The sequence below is a fragment of the Tetrao urogallus genome, assembly GCF_951394365.1.
Source record: "Tetrao urogallus genome assembly, chromosome: 3".
Taxonomy (NCBI): Eukaryota; Metazoa; Chordata; class Aves; order Galliformes; family Phasianidae; genus Tetrao; species Tetrao urogallus.
The window spans coordinates 21,862,072-21,878,543 of record NC_136815.1 but is presented as its reverse complement, the minus strand read 5'-3'; the positions used below and the strand labels follow the sequence as shown (position 1 = coordinate 21,878,543).

At 45.2% G+C, this 16,472-nt stretch overlaps 1 protein-coding gene across 1 annotated transcript in view; it reads left to right on the top strand.

Annotated features, from left to right (window-relative positions):
• Positions 1 to 198: 198 nt before the first annotated feature.
• Positions 199 to 16,472, top strand: part of SDC2 (syndecan 2) — a gene marked incomplete at both ends in the record, with an annotated part of 54,664 nt that continues 38,390 nt past the window's right edge. The window contains one exon of the mRNA XM_079533043.1: positions 199 to 258. Coding sequence (XP_079389169.1) covers positions 199 to 258 — 60 coding nt within the window. The remainder of the gene's footprint in view (positions 259 to 16,472) is intronic.

Here is a 16,472-nt window from a genome sequence, read left to right as displayed (position 1 = left end):
GTCGTCAGGCAGTCCCAGCGCCGCGCAGCGTTGTGCCGCCGGGCAGCGCGGAGCGGAGCGCCGACAGCAGCGGAGCGGAACGGGCCGGAGGGCGCCCGCGGCCCTGCCCCGCGCCCCCGGGCGCTGCCGAGCGCCGCGGCCCCGCTTTCTTCTTTGTGCCCGGCCACAGGCGGCCGCCGCGCCGGCTCCGCGGGAAGAATGCGGTGCGTGTGGCTCGCGCTCACTCTCAGCTTCGTGGCCTGCGCCTCCGGGCAGCCGGTGAGTGAGCGAGAGAGCGGCGGGGCGGGGGAACGGGACGGACCGGGACGAAACGGGACGGGGGGCGGCCACCTGGGCTCCGTCCGCAGCGCTGCCCCCGAGGATACTCCCCGGCAGGCGCAGCGGGAGCGCCTCTCCAGCCCCAAGTTCACCTCGACGCCCCGGCCCTGCCCGAGGAGGTGTGGGTTCGGGTCCCCCCGGCGGCAGGATAGATCTGCTCCCGTGGAGCGACGGGCTGCTGCGGAGGGCGCCAAATGAGTAACTGGCCGTGGCTAGGCGGCTCGGGACGCCCCCGAGACCCCCGGTTCCCCGCGGGGTGCGCGCCCATCCCGGCTGCCATCCCCGCCCGGGCTGACTGCGGGCTGCTGGGGATAATGCCTCTGTTTACGCTTCTCCCAGCCACAAGTGTCTCCGCTGAGCGGGGACCTCTGCTTAATGCAATTAACTCCGTTGCCGGGATTTGTACCTCCCGAAAAGCCGCTCCTCTGCAGCGCTCCCGCCCCGAGGTGCGGACGGCTCGGGAAGGGCTCGGGCTTCGCCGGCGGCGCTTCGGGACGACGCTTCTCGGAGGGCGAGAAAAGAACGCGTTGCTGCGTTTGGGCAAATATTAGGAAATAATAAATGGAGGTTTCAGTATGAAATTAAAATACCGTGACAACTTAATCCAATTAAAATGAGCTGCTCCACTGAACTAAATAATGTCACCGACTCGGGTTCGCTTTTGAAGTTGCCTGGCTATTGTATAAATAAGCCCCGTCGCAGCCCTCCGTGCGGTGCGCCTCATCGTTAGTGATTCCGATGGATACAATTGCAAAACGCTTTTCTTAAGGGCTAATTAAGAACGAGTTGTGTCGAGCACAGACTCCCGTTCCCGCTAAGCACGTTCCCCCTTGCTGATGAGGTACGATATGCTTTAGTTTCACATAGGAATGCTACTGTTATGAAGTTCTCTGATGGCGGAGTAACTGTGCAACTGCCACAGTCATTAGTTAAGTATGAAGTTGGATGGTTTTGCCTTGGGATGAGCAGGCTCCTGCGGCGGGAGCGGGGAGAGCCATGCTGCCGGCCCTGAGCAGAGCCCTGAGTGCTGCCAGAAAGTTGTGGGCAGATGGGAGAGGTAAAGGGAGGTGGATTTTCTTTTCTCTCTCCCTCCTTTTTTCCTTTCTGGCGGCGGCTACGTGGTCCCTTAAGGAGGAGTTTTGTAAACTGGTCTCTGGGAAAAGACGGGTGCTAAATCTGTTGTCTGTGCAGAATACAGTCCTGGTCCTAAGTGGGGTTTTATATGGATGCTTACAACAACCCTGCAAGCTTTTGGAGTACTGTCAAGTGGTTTTAGCTCCTAAGTTCTTTTCCTTTGCTTGATTCTTGAACAAGTGTGTTCTGTGTTTGCTTTGTGTAACCACCAAACCCTGCTCTTTACTGGGGTGGTCCCTGTCAGTTTGAGTCATGTTAGAGCCATGTTAAAAACGTACTGGAAATGTAGCAGGGAGCTGCATACCTGTGTGCCCTGGTGTTGGCTCTTGTGCTGCAGATGTGCATTGGCGTACAGTGTCAGCTTGGTAGGATGAGCAGACATTAGAAGATGGCATCGGGATGCGGAGGGTGCCAGGCAGCTGTTCCTTTTGTGCCTGGCTGGAGGAGGTGGCAAGCGCCCACATCAGAGCTGGCAAATGGTGCTGGGCTCACAGGGCTGTTTGCTGTGCATGGGGATATGTTTGGTATCAGTGGGGTCTGGTAACATCAGCAGATGAGGAGGCACTTTGGGACTCATCCAGGCTTGGGTGAATTGTGGAAAAAGTGTTCTTTCTTGTGCCCTTGTAGGAGGGGGGAAAAAGAGCGATGTAAAACTGCTGGAAAGAAAAGGCCAGCTCTCTAAGTGTGAGTCAGGTGTGTCTTTTATGAGGTTGGGTTCAGTCTTGATGATAGCAGGAGTCAGCGCTTGCTGATTTTAATAGCAACAGAGAGCGGTGCCAAGTATCTCACTGTCCTTGTCAGTTCCCATTCTGCCGAGGCTGATAAACCTTTCTGCTTCTTCCTGCTCCTCATCAGTGGGAGTAATGGTTTTCCAGAGCTTGTGTGATGCTCTGCTCCTCTCCGCAAGCCAAGGTGGGTGTGGGGAAGCCTTGCTGGCAAGCAGGTTTCTGTGTGCGGCACTGTAATCCTGCTGCACTCACAAATGGGAGAACAGTCGTGGCTCTCCTCTTCTGTAGTGGTGTTTCTTGAGTCAGGGGACTTTGCTTCATGTCAGCTCCGCAGCACTGTGTGTGAGGGGTTTGGTAAAATACAGTGCTGCAGCACCAACATCAACTCTGTGGTCTGTCTGTTCCTTCTGTAAGCATCTCAGCACTGGCTTGTTGACATATATGCTGCTATTGAAGGATTACTTGGGTAATATTTTTGTGTATTTTTCAGAAATATTTAGTATTTTGGAAGCATGGTGCTATAATTATTTCTGCATTTGTTTCTAATCATTACTTTGCTTTTGGAATCTGGAAAATGGATACCATGCTGGAGAGGGTGAATATTTGTTTTGGTTTTGAAACATGCAGCTAGGTTTTGGAGATGGTAATTACAGGAGGAGAGAAAACTGCTGAAGAGATGGGTGGTGTTTCAGATTTACATGCTGTGAGCATCTCTCCTAAGTGCGTTCAAATCTACATTGCCAAGTAAATTCCAAAGAAAGATAGGAAACTTTTCTTTAGTCTTGATTTATTTTCACCGTTCCTCAGCTCATGTGGGCTGCTGCTTCCCTGCAGAAGTGAGGAAGATCTTTCTTGCTTCCTGTGGCTGGCAGCACCTGGAGCCAGCCTGCACTGCTGGCTGCTGCTCCCATTGCCCTGGCTCAGTTTTGGGGGCCTTGCAGCAGCCCCTCTGTGCTGGAAATTTGGGAGGGCTCCGGCTTCTGCCTCTGCCCTCAGGTTTTGCCATTCTCGTGCTGCAGTCAACTTGCTGCTGGAAGCCTCCCTTTATCTGGATGTTCTCAGAAGTACCTTTCTGGGAATAGGTTTCCCTCCCAGGTTAGCTTATCTTTTAAAAATTAAAGAACAGATGATTCTTGACCCGAGATCAAACACTGAGGTAGTTTCTCTTTTTAATATCTTAGCCCCGAGGTCTGCATTGGAATTGACTTAATATTTGGGCCTGAAGTGCAGAGATGTTTTCTCTGCATTTTTTTCTAGATCCATATCAGGGAAGAAGATGAGTGTCTTCAAGGACAAGTCAGGACAAATAGTTCCCAGTTTGAAGTTGAGGGCTGGGGTTGTGGTTCCTAGGCAGGTGATACCTCTGTGGTAGGTTTGTGGCAATTGCTGCAGCTAATGGGGTAGAGATGGTGGGCTGGAGATAACGAGCCACAAACCTGGGGTTTATATGAAGTTTTGATGGATCTGAGTCTATGTGGTCATAATCTGAAGTGCAATCTTAGGATGACCAGATGAAGGCCTGACTGCTTGGCCAGCAGAGGTCCAAGCTGTGTAAAGCCCCACCTCAAATATGCTGTCATGATCTAATCCTTCCAGGGAGGATGGAGGAGAGTTGCCTGCTGTCCTTGCAGGGGACATGGCTGCATTTGGGCCAGGAGCCCTAGGCTTGGCAAAGAGCTCATCCATCACGCAGCAGACGAGCTCCCCGAGGAGCAGCCAGCCGCCTGCAGAGCCCTCTGTTTGCACTGCTCTTCGTGGCCAGTTGTCTTTATAAAATGTCAAGCCGAGGCATATGGATAGCATTTATTAATTGCATTATCTCACCAAATTGACTTTTGCCATTGACCAGTTTAAACATTTTCCTTATGGCAAAGAATTACAGGCTTTAGTGAGGCTTGGAGGCTGAACAAAGGACTCTTGTCTACTTATGGAAAAGTGCTCCTTTGTCATCTGAAGAGATCTGACTGACCAGGATTTTTAACAGAAATGTTGTGTTTGAGAATGGAAAGCTTATTCTAGGCCTCGTGTAAGACCCTGCTTGAATGTAGGGCATAAATATGCCCTCTGTGTTGCTGCATTTGAGAGAGGATGCACAAGTAATGAGCAAGCAATTTGGTCCTCGTTCAAGTTGCTGTACTTTGCACTGCAGCAAGCATGAGAAAATTTACTTTAGGCTGTTCTGTGAAAGGATTGTTGTTTGGTTATCTGCAGTTCATGATGACAGTGAACTGCTATCTGTAATCTCTTCAGGACTAGTAATTTATTCATAGGTTACATGGCACTACTCAGTGATTTGGGAACAAGATTTCTCTTGCTCACATTTGAAATATAATTTGCAATCTCCCGAATAAGAACTGCATTTGTGTTTGACCCTGTAGTAATGACAATTCTCCGTATGTATGTTGTTTTCTTGATTAGCTCAGCTCTGAGGGATGCTTTCAAAAGCCTACTAGATATCTGGGCAGAAATACAAAATACGTGTAGTTCTACGTGCTGGAAAACTGACTGCAGAAGGAGAAGAAATAGTGTGTAACAGCCATTTGCAACAAGTACTCTTATGCTAAACAAATGATTTTTGACGATGTCTCAAGTAGGATGCTCATTTAAAGTGAAATAATGATTAATAGGGCGTTAAGGAGTCTGCAAAACTTGGCCCAGTCTGTAGATAGGCTGTGTATGTCGCAAAAGCTGTGCTCAGCTGAAGTCTGAGCTGGATGCTACATCTAAAATCACTGTGCTTAGTTTACATCTGAACAGCTTCCTCAGAATTCTCCTGTCTAAGCTAAATTGTTTTGTTCTAGAAGTGAACAGATTTTTGGGAAAGTTCAAATAAAAATTCTGCAATTGAGTTGTGAGGGTGAAGATAAATACATAGTTTATGTTCTCATTAAACGTAAGATGAAGGGACTACTGAAGGTCAAACAGCCTTTGGTATGTGCAGGAACTGAATCAAAATGTTCAGAAGTACCACTGTGATTAACAACCAGAATGCTGTTGTCTGGATTTAAATATTATGTTGTCGGACGTGTTGCTCCTGCTTGATTAAATGTAATACCGCATAATTTTCTCTGGAGGTGCTTCCACATTGATGGACGTTGCTTGTCTCCTTTCAAAGCAGTGTGAAGTAGCCCATCCTTATTTTCTGAACAGTATTTCAGAAGTGTGAGTGTGAATGGTCTCGCAGAGCTGCAGGAGGCAGTGCAGTGTGGGAGGTGCAGGGCTCCTTGGAGGGCAGCTGGGTGTGTGGCTGGAGTGGCTTCCACACTAAGGATGTCTTGAGAGAAGAGTCATAATGTGCTTGCTGCCAGTGAACTGATAACTTAACTAGGCCTTTCATCTCTCCTGCCTCACCTCACATCCTCTCCAGTACGCCTGTCCCGCAATAACTCAGTAGAAGTAAGCTTTCCTCTTTCTCTAGGCTGAGCTGCATTAATCCCAGTTGTGTCCCTGTGGGTGACCCTGGCTGGAACTAACAGCTGGTGGATGCAGCTGTGCCCAGCCAAACATCGTGCTCTGGATCTCTTTCAGTTTTAAAAGCTGAGTTCTGTTTGCTTTTTGTATGGGGGTCTGCAGGAGACAGCTGATAGTGGTTTGGTGTATCTTGTAGGAGAGAACAGCTGTCCAGAAGACTTCTTAGAATCATGGAGTCACAGGCATGGAAATCATAGAATCACAAGGCTGGAAAGGACGTACAAGATCATCTAGTCCAACCATCCTCCTATTACCAATCACTGCCACTAAGCTACTAAACCATATCTCAGCAGATATTTCTTCGTTTGCTGGGTTAATTATCCTTCCTCACTCCGGATGTGGAGATCCCAAAATCAGTGTGTCACTTAAACTGATTACTAGGTGAAAGCCTCCTCCACAAAGCCTTTCCTTTTTCAAATCACTTTCGAGTGCAGTTCTACATCCAAGTATACAGTCATGGAGGTGTGACATTGGTGGTGTTCTTATAACATAAAATGAAAACCTGCAAGGAAAGCAAACTGGAAGGATGAAGCTAGTTCCAAGTAATGGAAATACACCATTGCTGGGATGTGCAAAAAATCAAACTTTCATCAAATTTAAATTTGTGATGTTGCATAAATAAAAATAGGTATGGCTCAGCCCTATAAATAATAATAGAGTATAATTCCTGCAGCAAAGATTTGCATACGATAATGTTGCTGAGGAACAGGATTCTGAGTTGTTCTGCAATGCAGAACATCCCATTCCTCCCCTAGCTGTGGGGCTATGCCCCCTTCCTGCAGGGAGCCCACAGGTGCTGGATACTTGACCAAGTCACTGGTGGCAGTGCAAGTGCATTAATGTGAGGCTTTGTGTGGCAGGGAGAAGGTGTGTCTGTGAACAGAGCATGGGGAATTGGCTATGTTAGCAACTGGCTTGTGTAAGTCTCATTGTGAGAAGGTGAGAAGCTCTCAAGAACTGCTGGGGCAGCACACAGTGTTAGGAGACACTAATACTTTGGGATTATTAGTGAGTAAAGCATTTGCAGCATGTGGAGCTCGTAAATCTCTTCGTGGCAGAACAATACTGGAGATATAAATGAAGTTACTAAGGTGCCATTTGTATCTCCTAAGTTCTTCTCATTGATGGGGTTTCTTACAATTTTCCTGTCATGTTCTCTTCAATTATTTTCCATCTCTGAAGAACAACTTTTTGAATGGAACAGCTGTGGTGATACGTGTGTGTAACTTCTGTTATGGAAGGCAGTATGTTTTTCAAGTGTCAGGAAGCAAATGCCCTGCAGAACATAAAGTGTCAAACAAACAACAAAATTGCCCTCAAAATTTTAAGAATTCTTTTGTCCTGGTATGAGGTTGGGAAAGAGCAGTTTCTCTAACCTTATTTATCAGGAGGAAAAAAAAAAAGCCTTAAACACAAGGTGGTCTTTATGTATTTTATATTTATATTATTTTATTTTTTTTTTTGTATTTTGTATTTGTAATTGTATTTTATATTTATTTATTTATTTCCCTCTTGTTTCTTAATTTTGTAGTAAGACAAATATTATTCCATAAGTATGACTTGATCCTCCATAGCACTAACAGGTTCTCTTGATTTTATTCTGCAGCAAAACTTTCCCTCTCCCCTCAAAGCCCTGGTAAGGGGACAGGAGTAAGTTTGTGAAGCATAAATGAGATGGGGGGGGGGGGGGGGGGGAGGTGGGGGGGGGAAGGGGAAGGGGAAGGGGAAGGAATGTCCTTAAAAGAAAAACAGGAATAATGTTAAGAGAGTGAATACACAGGTGTCCTTTCTGGGAGATGACACCAGGACTGTTGTGGCACCAGTGGTCTCCTCACTCAGCTGAAATTGTCCATCTGTGTTGCAGCTTGGGTTGGCTGAATTTGTCAGGCAAGCATGTTTTCCTAGCTTTTGACCAAAGCTTTGCTGGTTGCGTCTATCTGCTGCATGGAACTATGGCTGAGGTTTCCAGAGTTTGGCAGTGGATGGCAGGCGGCTGAGAAAATCCTGTAGCAAAGCAGGAGATACTGTTCTGGGAGCAGCTGTGATTATCTCTACAGCACAGTACAGAGCATCCTTAGGGATGCAGGGGGAGTGATGAGACAAGGGTGTATTAAAAAGACATACTGATATAATCTAATAGCCATATCTGTGTTGAATAACACTTGGAAAATCCATTGCAGATTAATGATTTGAATGCACAGGGCTTGAGGGTGAGGAAGGTAGATCCCACAGGCACCTGTTAAATAGAAATACTTCCTTAGGGTGCCCAGGTGCAGTTGTTACTTGAAGAGATAGACATTAAGGTTGGGGATGACTGACAATGTTTCCACTCCTGCTGCATATTGGAAGCGCTTTACCCTTGCTTTCAGCCCAAGCAGCCATGTGTAGTCAAAGACTAGGGCTGTGTTTGGCACTGTTAGGGAGGGATCCTTGTGCCTTTGTTGAGGCTCAAGCTCTGTCTTAAATAGTGTTTCTGTGGGGTGAGGAGGCCTGTGACACTGTGCTGAGCCTCACTGAGCAGGGAGAAATTCTGAGCTCCAGCTAACACAAGAGTGTCGGGCACTGTTAATAGTATTGCTGTGCTGGAAATGTCATCCCTTGTCTGCTTTGTTACTGTAGGGCATTAGAAAGGGGAAATGACCTTTTTCCTTTTTGTTCCTGTTCTTACTGTGATTCAAAACCTTGAAAAGCTTATTCTACCCTTGGCTGGTCTGGGATTTTGTGATTTCACTAATGCTGCTTTCCTGAGCGTATCTCTTGCACTTAACAGGGAGTTAGTGACCTGCTATCCCAATAGAGGTCTCTTCTGGCGGATACCTTTAATTGGTCTTCTGCTTGGTGGCATAAAAGCTGTTATAAATGAAAAACCAGTTCAGCTTAATAGCAGTGAAGGTTTTCTGAAACTTTTTTGAGAGCCGTGTATCTTGGCTGTAGGTTAGAGAAGTCTTCTGGCCTTGTGAATATTTATTAATTCTGCCATGATATTGTATCTATCACGACTGTCTGTAACATGTAGATAGGACACTCAGTGTTACTTCTTTGCCATATGCTTCTTGCTGTTTTACATAAAATCTGAGGGCTTATAACTAATTTAAGCATGTAAAGATATTTCACTTGAGGAACCTCAAAAGACTGAGGAGAAAAATTCTTCTGATAAATGTTTCCAGTTTCAACAAAAGCAGATAGGATCCTTCATGGTGGAGATTGTGGCTGTCTTGTGGTTGGACCTGGTATGATTCCTATAAAGCAGGGTAGCTCACATGGCATTTACATATTTGTGATCAGAGATGAATGTCTGAGGAGAGGAATAGCAAGAAGATTTCTTTGGATTTCTCTACGGCTTTCTGTAGATGCACAGGCAAAGCTAACCTCTCTCTTGTTACTTAGTGCAGCTCACACAACTGGAAGACCTCCTTAGAGGGGTCGAGCTGGCAGCTGTGCCAGCTGTGCAATTAATAGTGACACCTAACGGGGGCGGAGTGGAAAGCAATAGGATGTTTCTGTGTATCTTAACAACCCTCCCAACAGCTGGGCTTGCTAGAGTGAGCTCAGTGAGCTGTGAAATTTAAAAGCAGGAAGAAAAAAAAAAAAGGAACAGGCTGAGCTTCTAAAGATTTTCTTACCACTGGGTTTGTTACACTGTTAGGCTCCACAGAAGGTGTAGTTGACTCTAAAGTTACTGCTCTGGGTGTATATTTCTTGTTTTATTCCTTGAAACTTTTAGTCTTTGGGCTCGCAGTTAATTTGAGATTAATTTATAATTAAAATTTTACAAGAAATGAATGGGCAACTGAACACATTCACTACCAGTCCTCAGTGTTGAGCTGTAAAGATGAGCAAGGAAGGGTAGTATAATTATATTTATACCTAATTTTTGTATCCAGGGCAGTTCTTTGGTCTATGCCCTCCCAACATGGCTACTGGAGACTGCTGTAAGTGGGGATAGCCCTGAGCTCCTTAAGAGCAGGAGATGGCGTGCAGCTGGGTATGTGGAGATCTAGCTTGGCACTTCCCAGCATCGCTCATTATTGTGACACTAATCACCTACTATATGTGCAAGTGCAGAGAGTGTTTAATTAAGAGTGCGCGTGGGGAAAATCATAATTCCTCAATCTATGTGGAGTTACATGGTTGTCATATTTGAAATGTGTGACCATTGGTTACAAAGGATGTTTTCTGGAAGTACTGTAGATCTGGTGGCATATGTCAGGGACTGGAAAATGTAGGCTATTTATAATTATCCACAGGTGGAGAGGCAGGCAGCAATGCACAGCGCTAGTAATAATTATCATCAGTGTAGAAGTTCATCTCTTAAGCCGTTGGTTCTAACACACTAAAAAGTATTTGATCTGGAATCTGGCACAGCCTTCAAGTAGAGCTGTTCAAAGGAGTCCTGACCTAATTTTGCTGAGGAAGTGTGCGAGCCTTCCACATTCTGCTAATTTATTGCAAAAGGTTTTAATGATAAAGTCTTTCTACCCTACACGTGCACGTATTTTACTGCACAGCATTTGAATGAAAGCAGCCATTACCAGCCAGGTGGTAAATATAGCATGCAGCTTAGCAGAAATGACCTTCAATTAAACAGAGGCGGTCCCTTCTACCACGCTATGCAGTTGTCATTTAATTTTTTTTTTTTTAAGCCTATTTTTGCTGAGTCTTTTTGTGAGTAATTGGAAAGCCTGAAGCACAGTGCTAGGCTCTGTGTGCAAGGGTAGACTTGGTAGTTGTGCTGAACTCCTGTTTCAGTCAGCACTTCAAGTATGGGAAGTGACTTACAAATATATTTGCTCTCCTTCTCAGGGAAATATATCATGAAATTATAAAACGTTGTCCACTGAGCTATGTAATTTTTTTTTCTGTTATAGCATATAGCATAAGTGCTTCGACTTTCCTCAGGATAAATCAAAGCAGATGGAATGACATTATGTCTTAATGGGCTTTCATCTTCAAAAGAAAATGAGGAAAAAGTAGTCTTGTTTTTTCAGCAATGTACAATATTGCAGTGATAGGGAGAGTTCAGGTAGGTGTTCCTCATTACTGTGTAGTTGTAGGCTGTTTTTATCATAAGATAAAACACAAACAAAGCAACCTCAACCGTGGGCTTTTGAATTCCATCTAACGTGTCACTCGTTCATTTTCTCATGCCATTATCTCTGCAGTGTTGTTGTAAGACTACTGGTTTCCTACCAAAAATGCAGCTTTTTGTTCAGTATGATTTTCTCACTTGTGCTAATGGCATTTCTGAGCAATACTGTGCAGCACGCAGTAACTGTAATGCACTAAATTGTAATTTGCCTTAAGTTCTTTGCTCTTTTTCTGCAGTCTCTCAAGCTTCCAGTCTCATTGGACTGATTTTTATTTTTTTTATTGTATTTTTTCCCCTTCCCTGCTACTTGAGTGCTGCCAAGCCAGCCAGGTAATGGCTAGTCTTGGCACAGCTCTCTGGTCTCATGTTGCAAGCACGGGATCCAAGAACTGGAGACGAGGCACATGAAAAGCTGGGTCTGCTCTGGTTGTTTGCCCACCATCAGCAGCCTTTCTGCTGGCTTTGCTGTGAGTGGTGATGGGAAGGGGGAGCAGGCAGGGGATGGGGGTGATAGAGTGGTGCAGAGCAGCTGGAGCATCCCAACCAAGCTGTAAAGGAGATACCAGGGGGTGGGAATCCACCTCTGCTCGCTCAGCCCTGTCTGGCAGCACAGCACGCATGAGACAAGTGTTTCAGCAGACGTGGATGATTTGAGCAAGATATCCCTCATCTTCTCTGCTTTTTGGAAAGTGAGTGTGCGGAGCCAAACACTGCAGCTTGGCACTCATCGCTACCCTTTGGGCTTTCTTGGAAGCCCTGCAGCTCTCCTCTCACATGGGCAGGATGGGCCAGCAGGTGCAGCAAGCTGCTGGATCCGCTGCTCCCCTGGGACTGCAACATTGCTGCAGGGCACACTGGTGCACAAGCAGCAGTTGGTTGTTGGAGCAATCTGTAACTGCGTCACCCAAGCAGAAGGGAGCACGCCGGAGCTGGGATTAGTTAGAGATGTGAGATGTGTCCGGTTACAAGGGAACTATAATCAAGGTGACAGCTGCTTTCCCTACGCTATATTGAAACAAAATATCCCAAGCCCTGAGATAAAGACCCTACACGCTTACTCTTTCCACAAGTTGTTGGAACACTTAGCGCTGTTCACTAGTTAAATGTCGGAGGGGCAGACTCTTTCCATGGTTACCAAAGGGGAAAACTGAACATCACTACCCCTGGACCGGGAGTGCGGGTGGACGTGTGCCCTATTTACACTTGCCCTTAAGTGTTTATATCAGAACTTCCTGATCACAGGGCTGTTCTCCCAGCACCAGAAAATATAAATCCTGCCCTGCTTGGCATACCACGGTGTTATATAAAGTAAGTATTTATACTAGTCCTTAAATGACTGTTTCTTTGGCTACTTAACCTGGCAGACCTCATCAGAACTTGGAAGTGAAAAGCAGGAGGTGCCACCTGAAATAGCATCAATGCGCTGCTGGGGAGAAGCGTGTTTGAGGAGTGGGCCCTTAGAGTTCTTCCTGGGCTCTATTTATATCTTCTGTCTAATAATACCTGCTGAATATTTTTACACAAAATGTTGCCTGTGGGTGTCTTACCCACAGGAAAATATAAAAATACCTTTCCAGGTTTGGGGATTGTAATAAAGGACAAGTTTGTATGGGGAAAAACTTTATGTGATAGTCTAAAATAAATAAAGACCACAGGATATTATTGGTTTTGAGCTTTATAGTGGGGTTGTGACCTAAGTTTTAGGAATAATCTTTTGATACGAAGACTTCTCGTAGATTTCTCTTCAGAGAAAACAAGTCCTTGGCTTTTTTATTGGAGGGTGGGGGGAAGGGATGGCCAGTGAAGTGTCCATAAGCTGGGTTTTCTTCAAGGCAAAGGATCTCTTCCCAGGCCTCTGCAGAGGGTCCATCAGAACAGCATCAGAAGAAGGGGTTTTTAGCTGGGGTGCCTGGGTCTGTAAAGTCAATGGGATGAGAGATCGAAAAGTCATCGAAGGAAAAGCCAAGGCTCTGAAAAAATCAACTTCGTGAAACTTAACTCCCAAAGGTGCGATAAAATGTATTAGAAGCTTTGCAGGGTGCGTTAAGAGATGTCTGTTCTCAATGGAGGAGGGTGGGTGGTTAGGCTGCGGCCTGCTAGGCTGTGCAGGAGATGGCAGCCCCACCACGAGCTCCCTTACACATCCCCTCGGCTGGAAACCTCGTCTTCCTTGGCACAGAACCTTCTGCAGCCAGCGAATGGAAAAGCATGTCTGCATCTCACTTCATCTGTGATCGGTGATGTGAAGTATTTCCAGAGTTGGAAGTACATGCTGAGCACCGCTGATACTCCCATCAGTGCAGAGAAATTGGATGATAGTTAAGGTACAGGTGAAGCACGAGGTTTCCTGGCTGTCAGCTGTTTGGTTTTTTTTAAAGCTTCTGCTTTATCCTTTTATCTTCTCTCAGTTGCACCCAGCATGGACCAAGGCTGTGCTGTGCAGAGTCCTATGGAAGAGGTGCTTGGTGAAGCAGAGAAACTGCTCAGTAGTTAGGAGGCATGAACATCTACCAAAGGGCTTTTGTACCTAATGATTTTTACTCTTACAAAGCTTGGAGAAGTAGGTACCCTGATTACAAGTATCCCGTGGGCTGTCCTCTTGCTTGAGGAGACAGCTTCTTCGAAGGGAGCAGGAACAAACACTGTGGAAATGAAAGGCAGAGGCGTTCATGTAAGAATCTCTAATTTATTTTTTTTCTCTTTCCATATGTATTTTTAATCCTCTCATGCTGGCAGTTGAAGAGGAGTCTGAAGGCAGTGTGTTCATTAGGTGTGGGACTTGTGAAGCCTGACCAAAATGAATAGGCTCTGCTGGGCAGTCATTGGGTACGTGCTCTGGAAATAACTCCTTCATTTTCTCTTGAGGTTTGGGAGATGAAGGGAACTTTCATTCAGCTTTCCTACTTATTTAAAATAATATGTTGGCATGCCAAGCAGAGCAGGATTTGTTTTTTCTGATGTTGGGATAAGAACCCCATGATTAAGAAACAGGCAGTTTGTGAGTCCTAGTTTGTTTTCTTGTGTATTTGATGCTTGTGTTTGTTGTTCAGCAAGGTATTCACAAAAGTGAAAGTTTTATTTTAGGAAAACTTGTGAAATAGGTGATGCTTTCAGAAAGAACAGTGTGACTTTTTTGGCAGCATCATGGCTAAACAAGTAAATATGTATTTTGGTAAGGAGCCTGACCTTGAAAATGTCTATGGACCTGTCCCACTGTACCCTCCTTAGTGTGTCTGTAATTGCAGGCAGTCTCTGAAATACCACAGGTCTTGCATCGGGTATGTTTGTAACTTTTTTTTTTTCCCCACATTTGATGAATTTAGGAAGACTTTTTAGTTCTGTGACAAAGGCCTGGATGGCTCCACTGTAAATTCTCTGGATTTCCAGTATAATTAGCATAAGTGGGAGCAAAGTGGACTGAAATTCTGGTGGTGGTTTCTTGGCCCTTTCTATGGAGGAAAAGAGAGCTGAGTACTGACTTCCTTGCATTTGTGACTTCTGAACTGAAACTGTTGCTGGCAGAATTTATTTGTGCATTTGTATTTCCAGTGTAGAGGGATCTGTCCCGAACTGCTAAAAAATATTCCTTTGCTGAAAATTTGGTAGAGGAGATGGGATCAGTACCAGCAGAATTACTCCCTGTGGGTATGGAGGGCACCAGGACAGTCAGACTGAGAGATGGGCAAAGAAGAGAACCATGGCTTGACCTAACATGCTGAAAATCACCCAGTGACTGCTCATGGCTGAGTGATGTCACTCCAAGAAGGGTTTGTGGCCCTGCAGGGAGCAGAGGTGGCCCTGCTGCTGCAGCTGCTTGGCAGTGGACTGCCTGCACAGGAGAAGGTGTGGAAAAGGCACTAACACCACTTGAGGTATCTGAACTGATGTAAAATTGCACAGATAGGGCTGTCAATACTTCAGCTCAGCATAAGAAATTCCTGGGTCTGACTGGCACGTAAGTTACTGCCTTGTTACACTCATGTATATTTCTAGTAAAGTATCTGTGTTTTATCTTTGGAAATCAGTGATTCAGAGCTTTCAACGAAGCTTAAGGTTGTGCATCATAGTGTATATTGTTATAATGCTCCTACTTACATGATTAAAATTAGGTAATATTGTATAAATGCTGTTAAAACTTGGTTGATGTTCACCTACTAAATATTTACTGGCTGCTAAATATCAGTCATTAATGCCTGATAAGTGAGGGTCTCCAGGAGGCAGCTCCAGTTAGGATGGCATTTCTCCTGTCCCTGCACAGTTTTGCATTCAGCAACATCATTCCCACCTGCTGCTTTTTGCCTGAGGTTGGAATTTCCTCCTTTCGCTGCTTGTCACTGTGGCTGGATGGAGATACAGGGATCTTGCACCCTCCCAGTGCTCAGAAAGGGGGTAGTTCTCCAGGACCAATCCTCTTAGAGATGTGAATTCATTTGCTTTGCAGGGAGGGTTGAAGCAGGGCATCTATTCAAGCAGCGCTGTGATTTCTTCGTTGGAATTCAGATAGATATTATGCATGTTACAGAGCTCAGTCTCTGGATACATTTTTACTCTTTAAAGTCTGCTTTTAAATGTCAATATACTCACCTCTGAAGCTTAAGCATCCAGAATTGACAGATGCATTTTCAGAATTAGAGGAAAGGAGGAAGGCAGTACTAAAATAAAACTCTCTGGGACTGATTCAGCATCAGTATGCAGTGGATAATGAGTCTGGAAGTACCACAGATACTGTTTTCCAGGACAGCATGAGCCATATGAATGTGTGTCAGTTGCTTCTGGAGTGGAGTGGGCAGGATTTTGTACAGGGCAGGAAGACAATAATTCAATCACATGCATTATGGTTGCTTGATGGGAAGGGCAAAACTCCCATTTCTGCATGGGGGAAAAAATGCAGGACAAGGGGGAATTCACAAGAGTTGTTCAGAATGGTGCTGTTTTGTCTGTTAAGAAAGAACTGAGAACGTAACAAACTATCCTGAGAAGAGCCTGCAAAATCTAACTGCTTGTGCCTGATCAGATACATCTAGCAGACCGGCCTTTCACAACAGCTTGGGATGTGCTGCTGTGTCCTTTAAAAAGAAGTGGTGGTTCAGTGGATTTTTCTTGATGCGTTATGTGGTGGTTTGCTGCAGTTGGAAGTTAGGGACTTCACTTCTTCAAAGCTAAAGTTTTCTAGTGCCCAGCTGTTTAGGGATTTCCATGCATCGGCTTACTCTGTATAGATCATGGAGCCAGATTTAGTTATTAGCTTTTGCCATTTAAAAAGCCATTACTTCTTGGCAATTCTGATACTAGATACTGTATTAATTTCCTTTTCAGTCCTATGTGTGAGGTTTTATTTTTCTTATAGGAAACCACAGCATATGAAACTTTGAGGATTAAAACTAACTCCAAGGAGTGTAATTACCACTCAGCTCTCCACTGCATTACACTTGTTTTGTAAACTGTCACTGTGCAGCTGAACTTACCCTTTGAATAAAGCCTTATGTGCTGTGAGAGTTAATATTTAAACCAAACCACCTGCTTAAAATTGGCTGCCCATTGCCCTGGTTACATTAAATTAGGATCTACAGTAACAAAGTGAAAAGGTTCTTGTTTTATAGCCTGAGCCACTTTCCCACCCTTAGGCATCAAACTTATTTTGAGTCTCTTGCTTGGAAGAAAATAGAGTTCAGTTTTTAAGCTGCACATGACCGTCTCAGCACGGTGAAAATAGAAACTGGTGCTATCCCAGA